The 25,850-nt window shown below is 40.1% G+C and overlaps 1 protein-coding gene across 4 annotated transcripts in view; it reads left to right on the forward strand.

The window, feature by feature from the left end:
- The window catches only part of Edc3 (enhancer of mRNA decapping 3), a 49,891-nt gene that overhangs the window by 20,757 nt on the left and 3,284 nt on the right, over positions 1 to 25,850 (forward strand). For all 4 annotated transcript variants that reach the window (XM_015480419.2, XM_015480420.2, XM_048792995.1 and 1 more), the window contains exons 4-6: positions 6,735 to 7,070; positions 22,417 to 22,570; positions 24,378 to 24,595. In XM_015480419.2, coding sequence (XP_015335905.1) covers positions 6,735 to 7,070; positions 22,417 to 22,570; positions 24,378 to 24,595 — 708 coding nt within the window. The remainder of the gene's footprint in view (positions 1 to 6,734; positions 7,071 to 22,416; positions 22,571 to 24,377; positions 24,596 to 25,850) is intronic.

Raw genomic sequence — 25,850 nt, forward strand, 5'->3', positions numbered from 1 at the left:
CTTGTGTGCTGAATTTCTAAACTTGTTCCTCTGTCCTGGTTCTTTTAACTTTGCTTAGATCTGTCTGAGCTACATGGTTTTCCTACTCCTGTATATGTGGAAATAGTATAGAATTTGGAATCTGATAAAGTTCGTATCCTAATTGAAACATTTATTAGCTGTGTAAATTTGGAATAGAGTACTTAGCCTCTCCCCCTTAGTTTCTTCATTTATAGACTGGCAATTTTAACCAGGTGTATAGAAACAAACAGATAACGTGTATATCAAAGCCTAATAAGATTGTGTCAACAACATAGGTTCACCAGGATGACAAGTAATGGAAGTTTTTAGTGTCTTTCTTCCTTTAAGCTAGTAGATGACTATAGACAATAACAACATTTTTCTGCTTCCTAATACTTTGAAATATTATAAGAACTAAAATAATTTTGTGAAAAAGCTCAGGTAAGGGCTGAGGTTGTGGCTCAGTGGTAAAGCACTCCCGTAGCACATGTGAGGCCCTGGGTTCGATCCTCAGCACCACATAAAAATAAATAAATAAAGCTAAAAAAAAAAAAAAGCTCAGGTAAATGTTAAAATGCCAGATTGATTATATTAGTATGTTCTGGGTGTGAGTAATAGAAAACCCTGCTCAACGACTTAGGGAATAAAGAAATTTTATCACAGTTAAGTCCAGGGGTGTCATTTCCAGGCGTAGTACAGTCAGGTCTTTAATCTTATTTCTCCAAGCTCTCCTTTGTGTATTGGTTTTGTCTCAAATTGATAATTGCTGGCTTTAGCAGATCTTGGGTGTCTCATCCAGACACAATTGAAAAAAGAGGTCTTCTCTTCTAATCTATCATCTTTAGCAGGGTTTCTCAACCTCAGTGCTGTTGGCATTTGGGGCCATATAATTTTTTGTTGCAGGAACCACTGTCCTGTGTATTTTAGGATATTAAGCAGCATTCCTGGCCTCTGTATACTAGATGCCAGCAGCACCTTCACCACCATCAATTGTAACAACCAAAGATATTTTCCCGTATTGTCAGCTTTCCTTTTGGAGCCAGGCATATGCCTGTTAATCCCAGCTACTCGGGAGGATCATGTAGGAGGAGTTCAAGGCCAGCCTTGGCAACCCAAGGAGATCCTATCAAAATTTATAAAAAGCTCTGTGTTGGAGCACCTCTAGATTCAATACCGAGTACTAAACAACAACAACAACAACAAAAAACAATCCTTCCAACTGGGAGGCAAAATTATCAGACTCTGATTCAGCAGTTTGGGAATGAGGAGGTTTTTGTTTTGTTTTGTTTTTTTAATCAGAATATACTACTACCTTCTTCAACTCCTGCTCTATCATGTTTTCTTGGCCTATTGTTTCACATGCCCATGCTTAAATCAGTTATTTGCATGAGTACCACCATGACTGATTTAGAAATTAATCTTATCTGAGAGGAAAAGTATCTGGGGGGAAAAAAGTGGGATTTTGTTTTGATGGTAGAGGGGGTCTAGATGTTGGATAGGCAACAATAAGATCTTCTACAGGGAAAAAAATTCACTCTAAAATTGCTTACCTATGGCAAGAGCCTTTTGAAAATACTGTGTTGGAAAGATATAGGTAATTTCATTACTAGGTATGCAGAAATAATTTGGAATGATGATAGGATGATAATTCGAAATGATGATTAGATTAGGACTGAGCTTCTGGTTATATTATTCACCATTGAATCTCTAGCACCTGACACAGGTCCCAGCACATAGAAGATGTTTAATGAATATTTGAGTGAATGAATTAATTTAAAAAATTGCTGATCAGAGTACTCTCATGAACGAAATGGTATTTTGGATTTAGTGAGCAATCAGTGTGATTATAGATGAGATTGGCTGAAATGAAGAGACTCGTAAAGACCACTCCCATTCTTTTCTTACAAATAAACTGTATCCGGCTTCAAAGGAGTTATGCTTTGGCCTGAATAGTGCCTTAAAATAAAAATTAAATATTGACTCATAATATTGATATAATTTCATTAAATTTCCTCCTTTGGATCGAGACATTTCTCTAATATTAGTATGAACCCTTGATTGGCTCACTAATTTATTAACTTCTATTATAACTACATATTATACATTAGATATTAGACAGAAAAGTACAAAATTTAAAAGGAATAAATATGAAGGGATCTATTTTTGCAGTAATATTAATGATTCAAAATTTTTTTTATTAAGACATAGGGCAGAGTGATTAACTGTGAGTCATTGATTTTTTAAAATTTATTTATTTATTTATTTATTTATTTTTTAGTCTGGGTGTCTCTGTGTTACCTAGGCTAATTAAACTCTTGAGCTTAGGTGTTCCTTGCACCTCAGCCTCACAAGTAGCTGGAAGTGCAGGCATGCACCACTGTGCTCACTTTTTATTGATTTTTCAAATGTTGGTATGCCACTAAGGAAAATAGCAATCAGAACCTTGAATTTCAGAGAAGAGGCTTCATAGAGCTAGTGCTCCTACTTATGAGGGGGTGCAGTGAGCTAGTTCTCGTTCTGTCTATTCATGCAAGAAATAAAAGCTGGAGACTGGAAATAACTGCCAGGGCAACACTGGTGATTGCTCTTTTCCCTCTTTCTTCTTCCTTTTAGTTTCTTCCAGTACCCACTACTGGTGGTGGAATGTAATAGGAAACCAGCTCACAAATGAGAAATTCAGTTTCTTGAGTTATATCCCTGACATCAGACTGTGGACTTAAAAGACAGTGGATTAATAAGTGATATACTTAATATTTTTTTTAAAGAGAGAGAGAAAGAATTTTAATATTTATTTTTTAGTTATCGGCGGACACAACATTTTTATATGTGGTGCTGAGGATCGAACCCGGGCGGCACGCATGCCAGGCGAGGGCGCTACCGCTTGAGCCACATCCCCAGCCCCTATACTTAACATTTTGAATGAAACATTCAAAGAATTGGTCTAAAGTTCAGTGAATTTTGTTTTATTTGCTTTTTAATGGCAGTCGTAGCTGGAAAGAATACTCTTGAGAGGCATGATGTAGAGCAGGGTCAGCAGATTTTTTTCTATAAAGAGTGAGATGGCAAATATTTTAGGCTTTACAGGCCACAGTGTCTCTGTTCCAAATATTTTAACTTTGCTTTTGTGGCACAAAAATAGCCTTAATTTAACTTTAACACAGGTGGTGGGTTGGATTTGGCCCATAGGCTATAGTTTGCCGACTCTCAGTGTAGAATATAAGCTTGGGGTTATATTAATTAGTGATAGTGTGAATTCAATAGTTGGAATAAGCTTGATAATTATTATTTTTTTAAGGACTAGGGATTGAACCCAGCTGATACTTTTTAATTCGGGAAGGCATCTTTATAGATCTGATTATATTAATTTTTAAGGGCCTCATTCTGTCCCAAAAAGACCTATAAAGAGGAATAGGGGCCAGGTAGAGTGGCACATGCCTGTAATCCTAGTGGCTTGGGAGGTTGAGACAGGAGGATTGTGAGTTCAAGGTCAGCCTCAGCAATTTAGCAAGGCCCTGGCTCTAAATAAAATATTTAAAAAGGGCTGGAGAAGTGGTTCAGTGGTTAAACACCCGTGGGTTCAATTCCTGGTACAAAAAAAAAAAAAGAGGAATAGGAAAAGTGTTAGTTCTACAGTTCTTCTGTTCACATATGATGGGCATTTTTATTACCTTTGATACACAGTTTCTTTCTTTTTTTTCCCCCTCTCATATTGGAGATAAAATCTAGGACTTAAGGCACGCTTAGGCAAGTGCTACAAGTACCACTAGCCCTACTACAGTTTCTTCAGTGGATTCTTTTAAGCCAGGTATTCATTTTCCTGTGCTTTAGTTAAAAATTGATAGGGTTGTACAGTGTTGAAATACTGAATGCCACTGAACTGTATATACCCTTTCAAAATGGTTAAGGGATTGGGGTTGTAGCTCAGTGGTGGAACACTTGCCTAATGTATGCAAAGCCTTGGGTTTAATCTTCAGCACTACAAAAAACAAACAGCCAACAACAAGAAAAGGTTAAAATAGTAAATTTTGTGTGTATAGTCATGTGCCACATAATGGCGTTTTGGTCACCAGCAAACCACATACACAATAGTGGTCTCATAAGATTATATTACTTAAGGCTGGGGATGTGGCTCAAGCGGTAGCGTGCTCGCCTGGCATGCGCGCGGCCTGGGTTCGATCCTCAGCGCCACATACAAAGATGTTGTGTCCACTGACAACTAAAAAATAAATATTAAAAAATCCCCCCCTTCTCTCTCTCTTAAAAAAAAAGATTATATTACTTAGTGACATAGCAGTCTTAATTTGTATGAGTATACTTTATGATGTCCAAACTATGATGAAATTGCCTAACACATTTCCTAGGAGTGTCCCCATCATTGACTCATAACTCACAATTTAAAAAAAAAAAAAGTTGATGTAAATCCACTTTGATAGACTTTTGTTATGGAATGTTGCATTTCCTCAGATATCTCAAGTACTCAGTGATTTGCTAGCATGAAACCTCATAAGGGTGCCTGTTTTCATCAGTACATTAAATTCATGATGTTAAATTTCTTACTATTTTTAGATAAAAGAAAAATATTAGAATATTCAGTATCTTTCTGTATCCCAGTGGATCATTCTATACCCCCGGGGGATGAGAACATACATTAGAGGGAGACACCTATTTCCTGATAGGTAGTTTGATTTACTACTGAGGCAGAATAGCTGGTTGTGGTGGTTCATCCCAGCAATTTAGGAGGTTGTGAATCAGGAGGATTGCAAGTTTAAGGCCAACCTTAGCAACTAAGTGAAGCCCTAAACAACTTAGTGAGACCCTATCTCAAAATAAAAAAATAAAAAGGACTTGGAGATGTAGATCAGTGGTAAAGCACCTCTGGGTTCAATGCCCACTACAAAAAAAAAAAAAAAAAAAATTGAGTCAGTATATTGATAATCCTGAAAGCTGGACTGTTCTTCCCTTACTGACATGTTGCTAATGGTATCTTATCTTGACTGTATTTTCATACCTGTTCTCCCACTCCTAATCTATATTCTGTATAGATGTATTCTCATCTATGTTTCTGTGGCACTCTATATATAAACTTCTTTCATGACTTGAATCACATTGCCTATCACTATTTGCATACATATTTCTCCTCCTTTGCTGTTGAGCAGCATGTCTTGGTTATATACTGTTACCACACCCTAGCTCTGTCACACTGCATGTTCTCAGTAAATACTTTGACACATTGAAAATGGAACTTAACCCAAACTTTGGCTTCTCTTATAGTGGTTCATAATCAAAACTGTTTGTGGTATCTCTGCCACTCTTCCTCCCCTTCATAATCTTGGTTGTCATTTTTTTTTTCTGGAAACTTAAATCGTATCTTTAGCATATAACTTTTCCATACCAATATTTGGCATTAGGAAAATTTCAACATGAGTATATTTGAATAGTGCATACCTTTTAGAGTAATCATTATAATTGGTTTTGCTCATGTTGATTAATTTGTCAAACAAATATTTGCTGATTACCTAGACATTCTGCTGGGGGGACACCACAGTGAACATTTTACATACAAGGAAATTGAGACCCTAAGAAGTTGAATGATGAATATAGATTATATAGCATTTTAATGATAGAACTGTAACTGATTGATAGGGCTTCTCACACTTGGTCCTTTGATGGGGAGTGCTGTGAGGAGAGTTAGAGCAGTGTAGCTGGGATGAAATTTGTGAGGGGGGTTTGCTCCTCCTCGTTCCAATTGCTACTCAAGGGTTTTCAGTAATTGAAGAACTCCGTCTCTCAAAAGAAAGTACATTACATTTATTTAGATTAAGACAGAGGTCCAGTGTGCTTAGCAGTCCCTTAGTTCACCCTTTCAGGGTAGTCAGGTGGGGATAAGAGTATAAATTTAATTCAGGATTCTCTGGGATGGGTGGTTTGGAGAATTTTGTGGAACTTTCTGCCTTGGCTGGTAGATTAGTAGTTGACTGATGACTGATGTGTGGTAGCCAAATAGGGTCTCAGCAATGGAGGGTGGTTGGGTGTTCTGATGTTGATGTGTATCTTGGTGGGTCTCTACAGGATCAGCCTAATATGGACCTTGTCATTATTTGAAGGTTCAGAAACTGCTTACTTGAAGAGAAAAAATGCTGAAGAAAGAATTTAAAGAAAAGGTCTAAAGACAGCCTTAAAAGTCAGAATACCAGTTTATAGTGGTAGGAGTATGCCTGGCCCAAGATCTGCAATCTGTTTTCTAAAGCAAGTATTCCCTCCTATTGGGATCTAGCCTTAGTTGCTTCCTGGGAAAGCACAGAATAAGAGCCAGTTGAATACTATCTCCCTGTGAGTTTCATGTTATGAGGGCTTGACCTTCTTTTACTGTAGAAGTATTATGCTCTTATATGATTGAAAGACATTCAAACTGAAGCTACCTACTGCTCTTGCCTTCCCACTTTTCTGACACTCAGTTGTGAAAGTGTCAGTCATTCTTTAAGAAGGACAGAACTGGTGAAGACTTTCAATAGTACTGCTTATTGTATTCATCAGCTAGTCAGGTGGGTAATATTTGAAATCTGTTATTCCACATGAGATTTGTGGTAGTTTGTGCTACTTACTATGATTTAGAAATAATTTACCTTTTCCTTTGATTCCCATCATATTCTCCACAAATGACTAATGTACTGTATTTTCTATTTCCACTGAGCAATTTGTGAGCACACTGACTTTAGTCCCTATATTTTCTCCAGGGTCATCTAGTAGCAGGCACCCAAATCAGGCAACTCCAAAGAAGAGTGGTTTGAAGAATGGCCAAATGAAGAATAAAGATGACGAGTGCTTCGGGGATGATATTGAGGAGATCCCAGACACAGATTTTGATTTTGAAGGGAACCTGGCCCTTTTTGACAAGGCAGCTGTGTTTGAGGAGATTGATACCTATGAGAGGAGAAGTGGTACCCGTCCCCGGGGCATCCCAAATGAAAGGCCTACTCGGTACCGCCATGACGAGAACATCCTGGAATCAGAGCCCATTGTTTACCGACGGATCACAGTACCCCACAATGTGAGCAAGGAATTCTGCACAGGTGAGTTGCACTACCAGGTGTCACATCCCACAGACTGTTCTTTGATTTCTATTATGCTTGAAACAGAAGAAAAACAGCTTTTTGAGTTAGAATCTTATACTGGGAAGTAACTTAAGGGGCTCAGTGATTGGCCTAGTATTATTGTTACTTGGGGTTTGTGGCCAATTCAGCACCCTACCACTGAGAAGCAGGAATTCCTCTATCTGTCCATGTATATCCTGTATCCGATCTGCTGTTAAGTAAGTTATGATTAACAAAGCTTAGGGACATCTAGATTTGGATAGTCACATCTTTTGTCACTCTGGCTTCTCTGAGATTGCCTGTATAGTTCAATTTTGTTTTACTGGTTACTTGTGGTATAAAAAACAGTTGAAGATGGGTAATTGAAACCACTGGCTAAAATTAGTCTCTCAATAAATTATTTTGTCCTTGTTCTAGAATTTGGCTAGTATAATTTTCGTGTAACAAAGTAGTGCCTTGGTAGTTAATGTAGGTCACTATAGATGATAGTTAGGTCTTTTACCTCACTGGTCTTTTTTGTTCCTTTGTGTGTGTGTGTGTGTGTATGTGTTGTTAGATCCTTTTCTTTATGGCCTGTGAAGCAGGTATAAGCACCTATGGGAGGAGTGGGTCACCTCATTTCTGGCCCAACCCCTTCCCGAAAGCCATGTTATTAACAGAGTTTCTTGAAATATGGTTTGCAAACCATCGTTGTTGAGTGATCCTAAGAGCTGAATAGAAAATCATTATCATTTAAGAAGTAGAGATGGAACCAAGTACAATATTTTCATTTTGGTTTGAAGTTTGGAATGTAGGAAATATAAATCTTAAATGCTTATACTTGTTAACACGGAAAATTGTGGAGGCAATTTAGTTGTATTTGGAGGAAAAGCACACATGACTTTTTTTGTAGACAACAGTAGAGCTCTTTTGTATTTGGTAATATAGACCTTGCTTGCATGTGTTTTCTTTTTTCTAAAATTTGTTCTTTTTAGTTATATGTGACAGTAGAATGTATTTTGATGTATCATACATACATGGAGTATAACTTCCCATACTTGTGGTTGTACTTGATGTGGAGTTACACTGGTCATGTACTCATATATGTTCATAACATAGGAAAGGTATGTCTGATTCATTTACTATCTTTCCCATTCCCATCCTCCTTCTTTCCCCCATTACCTCCTTTCCCAATCCAGTGAACCTCCACTCCTCCCTTCCTTCCACTTATTGTGAGTCAGTATCCACATATCAGAGAGAATATTTGGCCTTTGGTTCTTTGGGATTGGCTTATTTTCACTTATCATGATAGTCTCCAGTTCCATCCAAGTATTGGCAAATATTCTTTTTTTGGCTGAGTTATATTCCATTGTGTATGTGTACCACATTATTGAAGGGCACCTAGTTGGTTCCATAGCCTAGCTGTTGTGAATTGAGCTGCTATGAACATTGATGTGGCTGCATCACTATACTACACTGATTTCAAATCCTTTGGATATATGCTGAGAAAAGGGATAACTGGGTCAAAGTTTTCTGAGGACTCTTTATACTGCTTTCCAGATTGGTTGCACCAATTTGCAGTCCCACCACCAATGTATGAGTGTACCTTATCCCCCTTATCCTTGCTAACATTTATTAATTTATTATTGCTTGTATTCTTGATAATTACCATTCTGACTTGGGTGAGATAGAATCTCAGTATAGGTTTTTTTTTTTTTTAATATTTTTTAGTTGTCAATGTACCTTTATTTAATTTATTTATTTATTTATATGCGGTGCCAAGAATCGAACCCACTGCCTCACACATGCCAGGCAAGGGCTCCACCACTAAGCCACAACCCCTGTCCCTCAGTAAAGTTTTGATTTGCATTTCTTTAATTGCTAGAGATGTTGAACATTTTTTCATACATTCATTGATTGATTGTGTTTCGAGTTTTTTATATATCCTGGAGATTAATGCTGTATCTGAAGTGCAAGTGGCAAATATATTCTCCCATTTTATAGGCTCTCTCTTCACATTATTTATTGTTTCCTTTGCTGTAAAGAAGCTTTATAGTTTGATACCATCCCTTTTATTTATTCTTGATTTTACTTCTTGTGCTTTAGGAGTCTCGTTGAGGAATTTGGTTCCTAAGATGACATGATGGAGCTTTGGGCTTTTTCTTCTAGTAGGTACAAGTTCTCTGGTCTAATGCCTAGGTCCTTGATTCATTTTGAGTTGATTTTTGTGCAGGATGAGAGATAGGAGTCTAATTTCATTTTGTTACTTGTGGATTTCCTGTTTTCCCAGCACCATTTGTTGCATGCATTTTCTTCAATGCATGTTATGGCACCTTTGTCTAGTTTGTATTTATGTGGGTTTTGCTCTGTGTCTTCTATCCTGTACCATTGGTCTTCATGTCTGTTTTGGTACCAATACCATGCCATTTTTGTTACTATAGCTCTGAAGTATAATTTAAGGTTTGGTATTGTGGGGCCTCCTGCTTCACTTTTCTTGCTAAGGATTGCTTTGGTTATTCTAGGCCTCTTGATTTTCCAAATGAATTTCATGACTGCCTCTTCTATTTCTATGAAGAATGTCATCGGAACCTTAATAAGAATTGCATTAAATCTGTATAGTGCTTTTGATAGTATGGCCATTTTGATGGTATTAAGTCTGCCTATCCAAGAACATGAGAGATCTTTCTATCTTCTAAGATCTTCTTCAATTTCTCTCTTTAGTGTTCTGTAGTTTTCATTGTAGAGGTCTTTCACCTCTTTTGTTAGATTGAGTCCCAGATATTTTCTTTTCTTTGAGGCTATTGTGAATGGGTTATTTTCTAAATTTCTCTCAGTTGGTTCATCACTGATGTGTAGGACCATAATTGATTTATGGGTGTTAATTTTGTATCCTGCTACTTTGCTGAACTCATTTATGAGTTCTAGAAGTTTTCTGGTAGAGTTTTTAGGTCTTTTAAATATAGAATCTTGTAGTCAGCAAATAAGGATAGTTTGAGTTCTTATTTTCCTATTTGTATCCCTTTAATTTCTTTCTTCTAATTGCTCTGGCTATAGTCTCCAGGACTAAATTGAATAGAAGTGATGAAAGATGGCATCCCTGTCTTGTTCCAATTTTTAGAAAGATGCTTTCAGTTTTCCTCCAGTTAGAATGATGTTGGCCTTGGATTTAGCATATATATAGCTTTTATAATGTTGAGGTGTATTCCTTCTATCCCTAGTTTTTCTAGTGTTTTGAACATGAATAGATGCCAAATTTTGTCAAATGCTTTTTCTGCATCTGTTAAGATAATCATATGATTCTTGTCTTTAAGTCTATTGATATGATGTGTTACATTTATTGATTTCCATATGTTGAACCAACTTGCGTCCCTGGGATGAACCCCCCCTTGATTGAGGTGCACTGTTTTTTAAATATGTTTTTATGTTGCATGTGCTTTCAATGTGAAAAATAAGCAGACTGCCAGATTAAGAAAGGGTAAAAAGGGCTGGGGATGTGGCTCAAGCGGTAGCGCGCTCGCCTGGCGTGCGTGCGACCTGGGTTTGATCCTCAGCACCACATACAAATAAAGATGTTGTGTCCGCTGAAAACTAAAAAATAAATATTAAAAAATTCTCTCTCTCTCTCTCTCAAAAAAAAAAAAAGTAAAAATTATTTGTTCGTCACCAGCAGATTATGGTAGGCATATACCTCTTTACCAAGGAAATTCCCTGACATGGCAGTTGGGAGTGTGACTGCTGAACTCCTTTGATTTTTACCATCTGTATAAAGATAAATGACCTTGCTCAGAATCAGACTTAATTAATTTACAAGGTTTTGTTTTTCAAAGGCATTTAGTTATCCATTAATCACTATTCCCATGTTCACCAACTGTCCACCTCTGACTGGTTCCTCAGTTGTAAAGGAAGCTGCTCCTGCTGGTAGCCCTCTTTATCTACCTGGGTGGTGCTGCTAATGTTGTTGGATTATACAATATGTGATATCCTGAAATTTATTTACACTGCAGGAATTCCTGAGTTGGGGAAGATTATGGTTCTGCCTTGGAGTCAAATGACTAAAAGGGTGATAATAACAGCGTGAAGTAGCAAAGTTTCTCAGATTTAAAAGAGCCTGAGAAAACACTTAACTAAAGTAGATAAAAGAAGAGGTGGACATCTTTCCTATTTTGCATTCACCTCCCCAACTTGATTTTTACTTGATTTTGTTTTAAATGACAAGAGATATCAAGTTGTCTCCCCTCAAGAAACTATTTTCCTAAAATTGCCATCAGCAAACAGTATAAACCACAAATGCTGGTGGTAGGCCAAGAACCTGGGTACGGCATCTTGTGGTTTGTAGTGACCAGTGACATTCTACATTGTGCATAACAGTGAGGGGACAAGAAGCCCAGCAACTTCTTATCCAGTGATGGTTTGTGTTTTGGGATTCTGACAGCTTGCTGCTGGTATCCTATATCAGGCCATCTTTTTGTTCTTAACAGTGATAAGGGGTAGAAATAAAAGCCCCTTCGTTTTGCTGGAAATAGAGCAAGCAGCAGTTATCTTGCTGAGTAGCTTTTGTGACTGGCTTTCATCTCTGCTTCAGCTTCAAGGTGTATTCACCTCGAGCACATTTTTACCAAGCAGTATTCAGATAGTGCAGAGCTGAGGACACTTTTTCAGTTGAAATTATTATCTAAGTGTTAGGATCAGAATAAGGCAAAGTATTTAGAATATTTAGAATATTTGAAGGAACAATTTAGTGCCATAAAATATTAGTGTTACTTGGTTATCTAGTGTAATTTTCTTATCTTACAGATGAAGACACGAGGCTCAGAGAGGCAAAAGCTCTTAACTTACCCATCACATCTCTTTTTCTCATCTGAATGTGGATAAGTTAAAGAGGAAAGGATGTAGTATGAGAAGGCTAGTTTAATAGCAAAATAGGCTACATCCTTTTTTTTTTAAAGAGAGAGAGAATTTTTAAAATAAATAAATAAATAAATATATATATATATATATATATTTTTTAGTTTTCGGTGGACACAACATCTCTGTTTTATTTTTATGTGGTGCTGAGGATCGAACCCAGCATCCTGCGCATGCCAGGCGAGCTTGCTACCGCTTGAGCCACATCCCCAGCCCATACATCCTTTTTAATAGTCTCACAGATACAGTCCAGTTAAGATCAGCAGTTTCCTGGATAGTGCTCCAGTCTGGCCTTTTGACCTTCATGTCCTAGAATACTAAATATTTTCTACTAATTCCCAGAGTAGCAAAAAAGAACAACATGTTTATTACCCATTTGGTGATGGTTTGGGTTTTGGGATTCTGACAGCTTGCTGCTGGTATCCTACATATTGACTTCATGCTAAGTGGTGTCAACAGTGTACAAGCCATTATTTGCTAATTGCTCATATTCCTTTTGGCAATACTCTTTGCCAACTGTGTGTGGGAGGGGGCATGTTATAATCTGTCTTTTGATTGAGAAAACATTCAGGAAGCAAATAAATTTAGCACTTTGTTTCATCCAAATCTTTTCTCCCTGGAAAGTCCTTTTATGTCCTTTGGCAGGGTTGCTGTCTCCAACAATCACAGACTGTCAGGCATTCTTCTAACTTGGGCCTACCTGGCAAAATAATGGTGTCCATTGTTCATCCCCTGAATTGATTAGAATCTTTCTGGCTCCAAGCTTGTAATTTGAAATTTTGGGAGACATATTCTGTGTGTGTGTGTGTGTGTGTGTGTGTACACCCACATGACTATTAAGGCCTTTTTTTTTTTTTTTTTGGTGGTGCTGGATATTAAACCCAGGGCCTTGTGCATGCAAAGAAAGCACTCTACCAACTGAGCTATACCCCAGCCCCTAAGGTTTTTTTTTTTTTTTTTTAATTTATTGATTTTATTTAGGTATATATGACAGCAGAATGCATTTTGATTCATTGTCCACAATTGCAGCACTACATTTCTGTGGTTGTACACAATTTAGTGTCACACCACATATACCTAGGGTAATGATATCTATCTCATTCCACCATCTTTCCTGCCCCCATGCACCCTCCCTACCCTCCTCACTCCCCTTTGCCCAATCAAAGTTCCTCCATTTTTCCCATGCCTCTCCCCTCCCAGCATCCACTTATCAGAGAGAATATTTGGCCTTTGATTTTTGGGGATTGGCTAACTTTGTTTAGCATGAAGTAAACTCCCTCCATTTACCTGCAAATGCCACGATTTTATTCTCTTCTAATGCTGAGTAATATTCTATTGTGTATATATACCACAGTTTCTTTATCCATTCATCTATTGAAGGGCATCTAGGTTGCTTCCACAGTTTAGCTATTGTGAATTGAGCTGCTACAAACATTGATATGGCTGCTGTCACTAGAGTATGCTGGTTTTAAGTCCTTTGAGTATAGACCGAGGAGTGGGATAGCTGGGTCAAATGGTGGTTCCATTCCAAGTTTTCTGAGGAATCTCCATATTGCTTTCCAGATTAGTTGCACCAATTTGCAGTCCCACCAGCAATGTGTGAGTGTACCTTCCCCCCCCACATCCTCACCAACATTTATGGTTGTCTGTATTCTTGATAACTGCCAATCTGACTGGCATGAGATGAAATCTTCAAGTAGTTTTGATTTACATTTCTCTGATTACTAGAGATGTTGAACATTTTTTTCATCTATTTATTGATGAATATTAAGTTTAAATATAAAATGCTAGATCATATGAGTACTCTGTGGTAGTGAGATGTTCCCAAAGAACACTGCTTTGGAGAGTGGTAAGACTTCAGAGACAAATCTTCACTTAACACTCCTAACATTCTAAAGGACAATTTGGGTCAGTCAAAACGCTGTGTTTATTATGTGTAAGTCATTCATAAGACAATCCTTGCCTCCAGTTTATTAAAATGTGATGGAGATGCAAAGATACTCTATATGCCCAGAGTCCAGTGAGGGTATGGATATTAGTGTACCAGGTATTGAGAGGCAGGAGGGCTCCTGGAGGCTGGATCAGGGAATGCTTCAGTAAAGGAGTGGGAATGGCAGCTTTGGAGCATGGGCAGGATTTCATCAGCTAGAGTGAAAGAGGAAGTTGTTTGTGGTAGGCTAGGCTGGTGCTGGTGGATAGTGGGAGTAAAGGGCCTTATGTGAAACTGGTCACACAGCAGAATTTGGGTGAGTAAAAGACATTAAAAGTAGCTTTGCACCAAAGCACGGGGGCCTTGTGAGCCAGTGGTATCTTTGTTCTACAACCATGGGGAATGTTTGAAGGATTTTGAATTGGGAACATTATATGATTCCAATCTCCCTTAGAAATACTGGTCTCAGTAGAATTCAGGGTAGAACAGGGAGGAGGAGACAAGAGCAGGACCATTTATGCCCATTAAACAATTAATATGCCAAGGGTTTGAACTGTTGAATAGAAAGGAACACAAAGGGCTAGGTGGAGTGGCACATGCCTGGAATCCGGGTGACTCCGGAGGCTAAGGCAGGAGGATTACAAGTTTGAGGCCAGCCTCAGCAGTTTAGCAAGAACTTGTATCAAAATCAAAATAAAAAGGGGTGAAACTGGAGGCCAGTGGTAAACCATCCTTGGTTCAGTCCCTAGTACCAAAAAACAAAAACCACACACACACACACACACACACACACACACAGAGATGTGGGAGAAGTGACAAAAAGGAATTTGATAGAATATGATGATTGAAAACAGGTGGACAGCTGGGCATGATGGCACATGCCTGCAATCTCAGTGACTCAGAGTTGCTGAGACAAGAGAATCATAAGTTCGAGGTCAGTCTCAGCAACTTAATGAGACCCTGATTCTAAATAAAATAAAAAGGACTGGTAACATGGCTCAGTTGGTAGAGTGTGGGCAACAGTTGAATGAGCAAGGGGAGTCAGGAAGGAAGAATGACAGTGACCTGCATTATCTTGTGTGTGTGTTTTTTTTTTTCCTCCTCCTCCCATGCTTTGTGACCGAGATCAGAGGAAGCAAATAGTAATTAAAATTGCTACACTGAGGGATAGAGAGGTGAGGGGTAGGTTTTAAGAGCTTCAGTGAGGAGGTTTCTGTAAAGTTAGACTTGAATTTTGAGGTCAGAGAGAGATTACTGAGCCTGTTCCCTTATTGATAAGTGGGATATTACTTGTCAGGTAAATGAGACTATAGAAAAGCAGCTAGCACAATTCCCAGCTTGTAATTGTTAATGAATATTTGACTTCAAAGGGGGTGCAGTGGCACAATTCTATAGTCCCAATGACACAGGAAGCTGAGGTGGGAGAATCACTTGAGCTCGTGAATTTTAGACTAACAATATAACAAGACCACCACCCCTCAAATTTCAAATGTGAATTGCAAATGGTCTTGTAAGGTTACTTCAAACCATCAACATTCATAGAAAGCAACCATGTGCCACACATTGGATACTCTGTGAAAGTCATGGCTGTGTCTCTAAGTCAGGGATTTTAGAGTATAGGGCAGCCAAATGTATAAATACAGAAGTAGTAGAAGTGGATATGGCTTATCCAGGCGTTAGTGGTAATTCCAGCAACGCAGGAGGCTAAGACAGAAGGATTGCAAGTTTGAGGTCCGCCTCCCCAACTTAGGGAGGCCCTAAGCAACTTAGTGATATCCTGTTTCCAAATCGAGGTTGGTTGGCTAGGGGTATGGCTCAGTGGTTATATACCCCTAGATTCAATCTCCAGCACCAAAAGAAAGTGGATATAGCTCTTAGCAGTAGCAGAATTGGGAGCATAAGGACCTAGTTTAGGACAAGCAGCAGCATTATAATCAACAACATAACAGGTAATGCTCATTTTTCTAAAACACTTCATGTGCTCACTTCACTTAATTTCCATGGCATCTCTATGAGGTTGTATTGTTCTGTGTTATCTATTCCATTTTGCTGGAGCTGGAGCTAAGTGTTCCAGTAAACCTTTGATTAGAAGTGACTTAAAAGTCCCTTGAGCCAGATGCAGTGGCATACGACTGTGATCCCAGAAACACAGGAGTCAGAGGCAGGAGGATCACAAGTTCAAAGCTAGCCTCAGCAGCTTAGTGAGACCTAGTCCTAAAATGAAAAAAAGGACTGGGGGAGCTGGGGTTGTAGCTCAGTGGTAGAGTGCTTGCCTGGCATGTTGTGAGGCATTGAGTTCGATTTTCAGCACCACATAAAAACAAATAAATAAGTATACAATTTTTAAAAAAAGGACTGGGGGTATGGTTCAGTTGTTAATGCCCCCCTGTGGGTTGAATCCCCAGTACCAGGGGAAAAAATAGTCACTTGAATTCTTTGTTTTCTGGGTTATAATAAAATTTTACTCATGAGCTTTTCCTTTGAGGTGGACTTTTATTAAGCCTCCACCATCTGTTCTGCACTCTGTAGCCTCTTCTGTCCTCAAGTATGTAGAAGCGCAGATGGAAAGCAGTAGGATACTGTTGGTGCAGGCTTTGCATCTCTGCAGTGTTCCATCAGCTTTGCTTGAAGAATTATTCTCTATCTCAATACTATGTCTGCTGGGATTTAGGGAGCAGCAGTACCTGAACTAGAGTTTGCAAAGAATCCAGACAGAGTTTTGAGTGAAGCACTCTGGTTTATGCTCTAGCAGCACTTACCTAGATTGATTTCTCTTGGTCTGTGCTCCAAAGGGAGGTAGCTGGTGAAGCCACTGTTGGTTTATCCCTGCTGCTTTATGGTTGTACTCTTCCCACCTTGGCTAGTCAAGTTGTTGAGCCTTGATGGGGATGTCTCTTGTTTTTGAGACCAGTCACATTTCCATTCTGGCAGTTGTCTTCTACAGTTGGCATTCCGTTCTGCCTCTGAGCCTTGACCTCTTTATTCTGTTTCTTGTCACTAAGATTCCCTGAAGAAGCCTTCTGATGCATCTAAGACCAGCAGTGTTTTTATCTCCTCAAAACAGGTAGTTAGGAAGTGTGTGGGTGCATGCACGCATGCATGCGTATGCACATATGTTTGGGAGTGATTTAATTCATGAAGAAATAAATTTAGATTTTAGAAGTAGCCACTGAAGAATTTTACCTTAAGGATAGGAATGCATCCTTCTGCAGCTGTTGTGTTCCTGACCAGGCTCCTGCTCACTCAGAATCATGCAGCTGCTGCAGTGGTGTTGAGTTGTCATCTTATTGCCTCCTCAAACCATCAGGGTCCGCAGACTCTGATCCACGTAGCTTCCTAGCAGAGTCTCCCCATGACCATCAGCCCTACCTCATTCCTCCATCCTATGTTCAGAGGTTAGATCAGGTGTTGCACAGAGGGCATTCTGAGGAACAATTATAAATAGGAGACAGTAGGGGATAATAAATTATAGAGGTGTTCTGGACTAGGATGCCTGGAGGAATGACCTTGTACATCTATACCAAGTGGCACAACTTTTCATTTAGCAGAGCTAATGAGCCTAGTTTCTGAAATTGTCTCTCTGCAAACAGACTGTTGTGATTGATTTGGGGAACAGCATGTTCTAGCAGATCCTCTAGTGCCAGGGAATGCAGGTAGTAATTACTCCCATTTCTCTCTTAAAAACCTTCAGAGCTTCTGGGCCTATGTAATCAGGCAGATGGTAGAGCTTGCTTGTGTTTATTGGCAATCACATGAGGTCTTACGAAGGCCTGCACAGTTAAGATAGGTGTTTTGGCTGGAATATGACCCCAGTAATGAACCTTGTACTTCTCACAGATTTCCACTGGAAAAGACTTCATAGCAGCTATGGCCAGAATTTTAAGAGTTTTAATTGCAAACTAGAGGATCGGAAGCCTAGCACAGTATAGTCTGATGACCTGCGGGTTATTTTGTATTTTGTGGGTTTGGGGCCTGGTGAGGGTGGGGGTATGGAGTTTTATTTTTGTTATTATTGTTTATTTTTTATAAATTTTTTGTACCTTTATTTTATTTATTTATTTTTATGTGGTGCTGAGCATCGAACCCAGGGTCCTTCATGTGCGAGGCGAGTGCTCTACTGCTGAGCCACAATCTCAGTCCCTGTTTTTGTTTTTTGATGGTGCTGGTGATTGAATCCAGGGCCCTCATGCATACTAGGCAGGTGCTCTACTCCTGAGCCACATCCTCAGCCACAACCTGAGTTTTTGATGATGCCTCCCGATTGTTCATACCAGAACTGCATTGATCTCTACTCATGTGGCTACTTTGCTAATATGTGTTCTCAGAACCACAGGGTCTAGCCAGAGTAAGAAAGGAGTTTGATTGCAAATATCCACCATCTTCCTCAAATTCAGCACACCAAAGCTGAGTTGTTCATGCCCGCTAGTACCCTGATTCCTTGGCATTCCCATTTATATCCTCATACTCACTGTTCTTCAGATGTCCATCATGAAATTTTGGGCCACTTTTTCCTTTTCCTTCTCATAAATATTCAAATCTGGAGTCAGACACAGTGATGTATACCCATAAACCCAGCTATTTGAGAGACTGAGACAGGAAAATTACAAGTTTGAGGCCAGCCTGGGCAAATTAGCAAGACCATCCCTATCTTAAAAAAAAAAAAGAAAGAAAGAAAGGAGACCATTTTTTTTTTTTTTTTTTCTGATTGAATGGTAGACAGTGTGGATTCCTTTTGAAGCAGAAAATTTCTCTTTATCCTTGGTTATATTCAAGGATATAACCTTGAATTATATTCTGGCTCCAGGTTTGCTGTTTCCTTCATAATTTTTCTTGAAATTTTCATAATCTGTTAGTTTGTCATGCTACCCCATAGATTCCCTCTGTCCCCTGAAATTAGTTCTGTTTGATCCTTCTATACTTTTTCTGTACCCTTATCTGTTCATTCTGCACAAAAATATTATGTAATATTTTTACAATACTCTATATGCAATACTTCCCAATTGTCCCAATAATGTCTTTTATAGCTGTATTTTTTAAAGCAGTTGATTTGTAGAATATCCTTTAGTTTTAATTCTTTGTTTCCTTTTGTTTTGATTCATGTTAAACATGTTGTCCAGGATTGGAGTGGTGCTCTCTATATATGTTTCTGAAGCATCACCATCACCCCATATCATATTGTCTCATCATTGGGACATTTGATCACTTGATAAGCTGTCAAAATTCCTCCAGATTTTTTTCATTGTAAAGATAATTTTCATTCTCATAATTAGTAAGTTATCTTATTGAGAATAGTTGGGGAGCTTTGGTCTGGAAGAATGAGGCCCAATATGAATAAGAAAGTTGGTGCAGTTATAACTGGGAAAGAGAAGGAGTGGAGTAAGAGTCAGAAACATCTTGCACTCCAGTGTCTTTGATTACAGCTGGGTCCTTATCCAACTGAAGAATGGAATGCCCTGAGGCTGACCTCAGATCTGTTGTACAGGTTTCCCTCCCCATTTTTCCAGTAATTTAACATACTTTTGTAACTTTTTTCTAGAAAACTGTTCTCCAAACACTGTGCTATTAAGGGCAAAGTGAGGAATAAGGGTTACAGCAATGAACAAGGCTGAGTTACCACCTCTGTGGAGCTTGCAGTATAGCAAGGTGAATTAAAAAGTTTTTAAAAAATTACTTACAGATGTATTAAATACAATGAAGGAAATAAGTTAACATGCTGAGATGAAGGGATATTCAGCCAAGAGTGAAAACCCAGCACTATGTGGGTAGCATCAGAAAAGAAGAGAGTGTCAGGGGAGGGAAGCCAAAAGGAACTTGGAGTATTTAGGCACCAGAAGGCAGCCAAGGTGTCTGGGGTTTGGTGGGGGTTGGGTACAAGGTCAAGGTTATGTGAAAGATGTGGCCAAATTATGGAATGTCTTATGGGCCAAAAAAGTAGTTGACTATAGAGTCTTTACGGTGAATCCTTCTTTATGAGATACATTTGACAACAAATTGTATTTTATGGTAGCTATAATGTAAAGCTCCAGGAACTGCCTTTATGTTGCTGGGCTGTCTTTATGGCACCAATTTGCCAGTGGTTTTGTATCCCAAAAGTGTGTGATATCACTGCCCCATTTTGTGACTACTGCAGAATGGAATTAGAATTCACAGATCTAGAGAACTTCCATGCTCATTAATGAGTTCTGCTCTTTCTTGTTGATGAGACTTGGGACTCACACAGCCTTTCCAACTAGAGGGCCATGTCCAGATGAGAATTGAGTTAGATCTGAGAGAGCAATTGGTTGTGGGAGTCTGTTACACAGCAGAAAGGCTGGGGAAGTTGGGAAGAAAGAGCTTGGATATGGTGCAACAAGGTGTCTGAGGGAGGAGAGGTGCCATGGAAGGTATGAGAATGTGCACACATATCCATGGGGAGGGAAAGGCCTCAGTGGTACTGTAATGAGCAGAATAGAAGTGAACACATGGCAAGAGTCAGGCACATGCAATATTGGACTAGGCTGCTGGATCTGTGGCCTCAGGAGGTAGCCATGCTGTGGAATGGGTTTGTGCAGGGAGAATCTTCTTTCCTGGCCTGACCTGCTTGTGCTTGAGTCATTTGCTTTGATGCCCTAAGGTTAATCAGATCCTAAGGAGTGCTCTGCATGTCACGAACTGGTTGTAATTATAGCTCCCTTTATTGTTTCATCTACAGCTGTAAAATACATATTAATATTCAGAGCAACCTCAACTGATTTTATTGCCTTGATTCCTAAACAATAAAGATCCACCTTCCAACCCAAACATAATTAGACTTGGCACATGTTCAGGCTTTGACAGTGTTATTGTTTGCATTTTACACGCTATGTTCTTGGTTCCTTTCCTTTGGAGTTTATTTTATTCCCTCTGCCTGTTTCTGATAAGCCAGTTTTACTAGTTGGACTAGTGTGTAAATGTTTAAAATAAGAAATTGGTGCTGCACATTGCTTTCAGAGAAGCAATCAGAGTAAGGGATAGTGGAGTTCTAAACCCCATTACTGCCAGACTGTGAGCAGTCTAGGTTATAAAAATATGTCAGTTCATCAGCAGTGCCTCCACCCACCCCACCCCAACATAGACTGGTGGGGAGATGGTAAGAAGCTCAATGTCCAGCTGTACATCTAGCCAGCCAAGGTGGGGTAGGTAGCAGCAATGGCTCTGCTTATCCACAGAGATGTTGGAAGCGAGAGAACAACCTAGCAGTAGGAGCCAGACCCAGAAGGGAGCTTGATTTGTTGGATAGCAGCCCAAGAACTCTGCCCTCACCTATTCAGATTCATCAGAGAAAGTTCTGATGAATGGATAGAGGAATGCAGTGTCTTGGATGAATGTTCTACCTTGTGTAAGTTTGTACATAAAGAGAGTGTTTGAAGTAGGTAAGGTGCATGACTTGTCTGACAAGTTTGAGATTGTTAGTGGCTTAAGACTCTTGAGAATTTAGCCAACTTTTTCACACTGTGATCAAGGGTTCCTAGTGAGTTCTGATAATGTTTGCATGTCTGAAGTGGGTCATAAAAATGGCTCTTTTAATCATTGTTGACACACAAAGACAGGTTGCTGCCTCCAGTATTGGCAGCTAGGACACCAGTGTGTGACATTTCAGAAAGGTGATAGGAGAGACTCTGCACTCCAACCTAATGGCACTGTTTGTTGCCTCTGCTCTAAACAGAAATAGCACTTAGGCAGGTAGAGGAAAGCATTAGTAGAATAGTCTTAATATATTAGGCATTTTATATTATTATAATTACCTTAAATTGTTTTCATTCTGCTGTCTTAAGAGGATACAGACCTGGATGCTATAGGATCAATCTTTGTGCATGGCTTCCTATTGCTAAAATGTGCAGCCATAGCCTCACCGTGGTGCTCAGAATCTCTGTAGATGGGACTGGATATCTGGGAGAACTTAAAATTTATTCTGAAATGACCAATGAAGAGGCCAAGTTTTTTATACAGGACTCTGGGTCAATGAGATGGTAATAAATTTGCTGAAAATTTAAACCTTAAAAGTTAGGTGAGTTCCAAAATAGCACAAGGCTTCCATCATTTTTATGTTTGAGCACCTGATGAAAACTCAATCTATGTTGATAAGTGTGGCTGGAACAAATTGGGGAGGTGAGGGCCAAAGAAGTAAAAGACATATTTTCCTACTTTGAAGAGTTTACAATCCAATATAGCTGAGAACACAGGACCTAAAACTAGTTTTGGTAGTACCCCAAACACATGATGGGTTTGTCCTTCATGGTCTAAAGCTAAACTCCTAAGGGAAGATGAGTTTGATATGAAACAAGTTTGTTCATCATTTTCTACTTAAGTTCTGGAGACTGCAGGGTATGCCTCAGTCCCAGAAGAGGAAGAGGAAGAGGAAGATGATAAGCCAGCAGAGGATTAGTCTTAAAATATTGGCATGTGCAGAATTCAGAATACAGTGTACCTCTTTTGGATCTGGTTTCCCATAGTCACTTTCCCATTATCTCTTTGCCTCCTATTGAACCATAGACTCTGGCCTGGTGGTCCCAAGTGTTTCCTATGAACTGCATAAAAAGCTATTATCTGTAGCTGAGAAGCATGGGCTGACCTTGGAGCGGAGACTGGAGATGACAGGTGTATGTGCCAGTCAGATGGCGCTTACCCTTCTTGGAGGACCTAATAGGTAAGTACCTCTAGAACTGGGAAGGGTGAATGTGGGGTGATAAAGCCTGCCTAGTCACCCCCACAGTGCCTTACATGTGTGCAGGAGAGTTAGCTAGAGTTAGCTAGTTAGGCTGTCTTGTGAGCCTCTCTAGTCACTTGAAAAAAACCCACTGCCTACGATGGCTTTTCCCTCAGTTTTGGAAAAGCATGTTCTCTTTTAATGTGATGCAACAGGGTTCTTTGTTCCTCCTCTCACTTGTCTCTTGGAAGTCCTCACTCTTCTCTCATTCTTCCTTTCCTTCATGACAGCAACTGTCTGGCTTTGAAACTCCTTTGACATTCACCAGTCACTTTCAGTGTTTGGGAATACAACTCAGTCTTGAGCTCCATACCTGAAAACTTGTAGAACCACTCTGACTACTGCGTAGGGCAATTTGAGATGTGGCATCTTCCCACCTGCCCTTGTATTCATATACTGATAACCATGTCCTCAACACTAGGGACACCAAGAACAACAAGTTGATTTCCAGTGTTTGTTCTCTCCCTCCTGTGGGTGCCGTGTTCTACTTTTATTCTTTAGGGTGGTGGGTGAGAGGGAGAACCCATTTGGGGAACAGACACAGCAAATCAGGTTCCAGCAGCACTCTGCAGCATCTCTCTGCAGGCAGAGGCATTCATCATACTTCATCCAGATGCACAGAGTGGGGTTAATGAGTGGTTTGGCATCTATGTAGAATGCATTGCTCAATTCCCCCAAAACTTATTTGGAAAGCGAGGTGGTTATAAAGCTCCTCTTTGGTTTGACAACATCTTCCTCCCTTCGGGAGATGGTTGTCATTGTTCTGCCCCTAAGCAGGGACTTATAGCTTTGTAGTCCATCACACCTTCCTGCCTTGTGAGCCAGCCATGCTGCCTATAGTTGGGCATAGATCCAGGGCTTTGGAAGTTCCATCTTCCACACCTCCTTACTCTAATGGTTTCTCTGAGACCAGAGGCATCTCAGCTTTGAACAGTGACTGCTTTATCTAAGGCAGCTGCTTCCTCCATGGTCTACATAGTCAAGTACTTTCTTAACTCGTCTGGCACTTCTAAGTGCTACGCATCCATCAGTCCACATAGTGTCCAGTGAAGTAGGTACTAAAAAACTAGTAATAACTATGGCATCATCCTTTTTAGCTTACTGGCAGCTTGGAAAAGAAAACTTGGATTGGCAGTGGATTGAGGACAATTTAGAACTACCCTATATTGGTACTTGCTGTGAGTTTATTAGGAGTTGAGAAAAGGAGAAAAATTAGTGCAAGCTAGAGTAATCCCAGAAGTAGTAAACCTTGAGTCAGAACTCAAAAGGTAGGTAGGAGTTTGAAAAGTAAAGGGCTTTCTGGGCAGGGGACATGGTTTGCATATAAGCAGAAAAAGAGCCTTACAGGTGCTGGAGAGAGGGAGACCAGCCTTGCTTGAGTGGAGCAATGTTTTAGGAATGAAGGCCAGTGGAAGCTACAGGGATAGAAAGACCTTTGCCAGGCAGAGCTTGGACCTGACAGGTCAGACAGGGAAGAATCATTAAGCAGTGTTGAGTCAGAAAGTGGTAGTGTATGCAATGAGATCTGGGTGAACTCCTTGATCGGAAGACCCAGCAATGAAGTGACAGGGTGTGGGACTGTGGGAACAACACCCTATAGGCCTGGCCTGCTACGGCGTTTGGCCCCTTTGGAGCCTGGTACTTGGTGAGCAGGGGAGAGAGCCCTGATAGCAGCAAGTGCCTTTTTGTCTGTTATTGGGATGTAAGAGTAATTGTTAACTGCTTTTTTTTTTTTTTTCTGTTCCAGGTTGAATCCTAAGAATGTTCACCAGAGGCCCACAGTGGCTTTGCTGTGTGGGCCCCATGTGAAGGGGGCTCAGGGTATTAGTTGCGGAAGGCACCTAGCCAACCATGATGTGCAGGTCATCCTTTTCTTGCCCAATTTTGTCAAGATGCTAGAGTCCATCACCAACGAGCTGTCTCTTTTCAGCAAGACCCAGGGTCAGCAAGTGTCTAGCCTCAAAGGTGAGCCCTAGGGCTGGGGAACAGTGGTAGAGTGCTCACCTTGTCTGTGTGAGGGCTAGGGTTCCAGGCACAGCAAACAAACCCACTCTAATGGAGGAGGGGGCAGAAGAGCGCCTACCTCCTTGGTAGTTTGATGGTCTGGTGGTGCCACCTAGTGGCAACTTGAAGAAAGGTTCCACATGCATACAAGACAGTATTCTGCCTGTAAGGAGTCTTGGAGCTGCCTATGGGAAGAAACCTGGTGGGTGGCCTATTTTCTATCCTGTCTCCCTTTGCCCTCTCTCACTACCCATACAGAGAACTCTGGAGACCAACGTATTCATTTCACAAATACTTACAGAAAAGGCACTGTTCCTGGTACTGGGAATATGGGACAGATTTTTTTTTTTAATCCATTCTTCCATAGAGTTCACATTCTGGTTAGGAGAGGTAAATGCACAGATAATTAACACACTAGGTCATATGATAGTAAGTGTTATGGAGTGAAATAGCAGGGAAGGGGGAAAAGGAATATTGGGAGGTTAGATGGGGAGTAGGAGACACGCATTTCAGGGTCAGCCATGAAGGGCTCCACAGATCACCCTGAATGAGGGGTTTGGGCTTTTACTCAGGGTGGGCTGGAGAGTTACTGAAAGAATTGGCAAAGGAATGGTCTAATTGGACTCAGGTTTCAGATGAGCAGTCTGGTGCTTAGAGTTCATGATCAGAGTACATAGGGGTGCTGAGATGCTATTGTTGAGACTTGGAGCAAGAGCTGATGGTGGCTGAGCGTGGCAGTAGAAGGGTGGGAAGTGGTTAGTTTCTGAATCAGTTCTGAAAATAGAGTCAACACGTTGGGTGTAGGGAATGAGAGGAGAGCTAAGAATGATTTGGGTTCTTGGCTTGAGTAACTGAGGGCCTGTCACTGAGGTGGGACTTGGTAGAGGAGAGGGTGTGGGGATGAAGAGCAGAGGCTCTGTTTGAGATGACTGTCAGTTATTCAGTGGAAAGTTTATGAACCTGGAGTGAAAAGAAGGGGTCTAGCTTTGAGTCCCAAGTGTTTAGCTGAAGAGAGTAGAAAGAGGGTCAGAGGAGTAACCTCTTTATTTCAGAGTCAGGGAGCTAAGAATCTAGCCAAGGAGACAAGAAGGAATGGCCAGGGAGAGAGAAGGAAGAGCAGGAGAGTGTGGCATCCAAGTGCCAGGTGAGAAAAGGAACGTAGTCAGATGTGTCCATGATCCATTCTAGGTTAAGTTTACAGGAAAGTTGAGAATTA

Source organism: Marmota marmota, unplaced genomic scaffold (genome assembly GCF_001458135.2).
Source record: "Marmota marmota marmota unplaced genomic scaffold, marMar, whole genome shotgun sequence".
In the NCBI taxonomy this organism is placed as follows: Eukaryota; Metazoa; Chordata; class Mammalia; order Rodentia; family Sciuridae; genus Marmota; species Marmota marmota.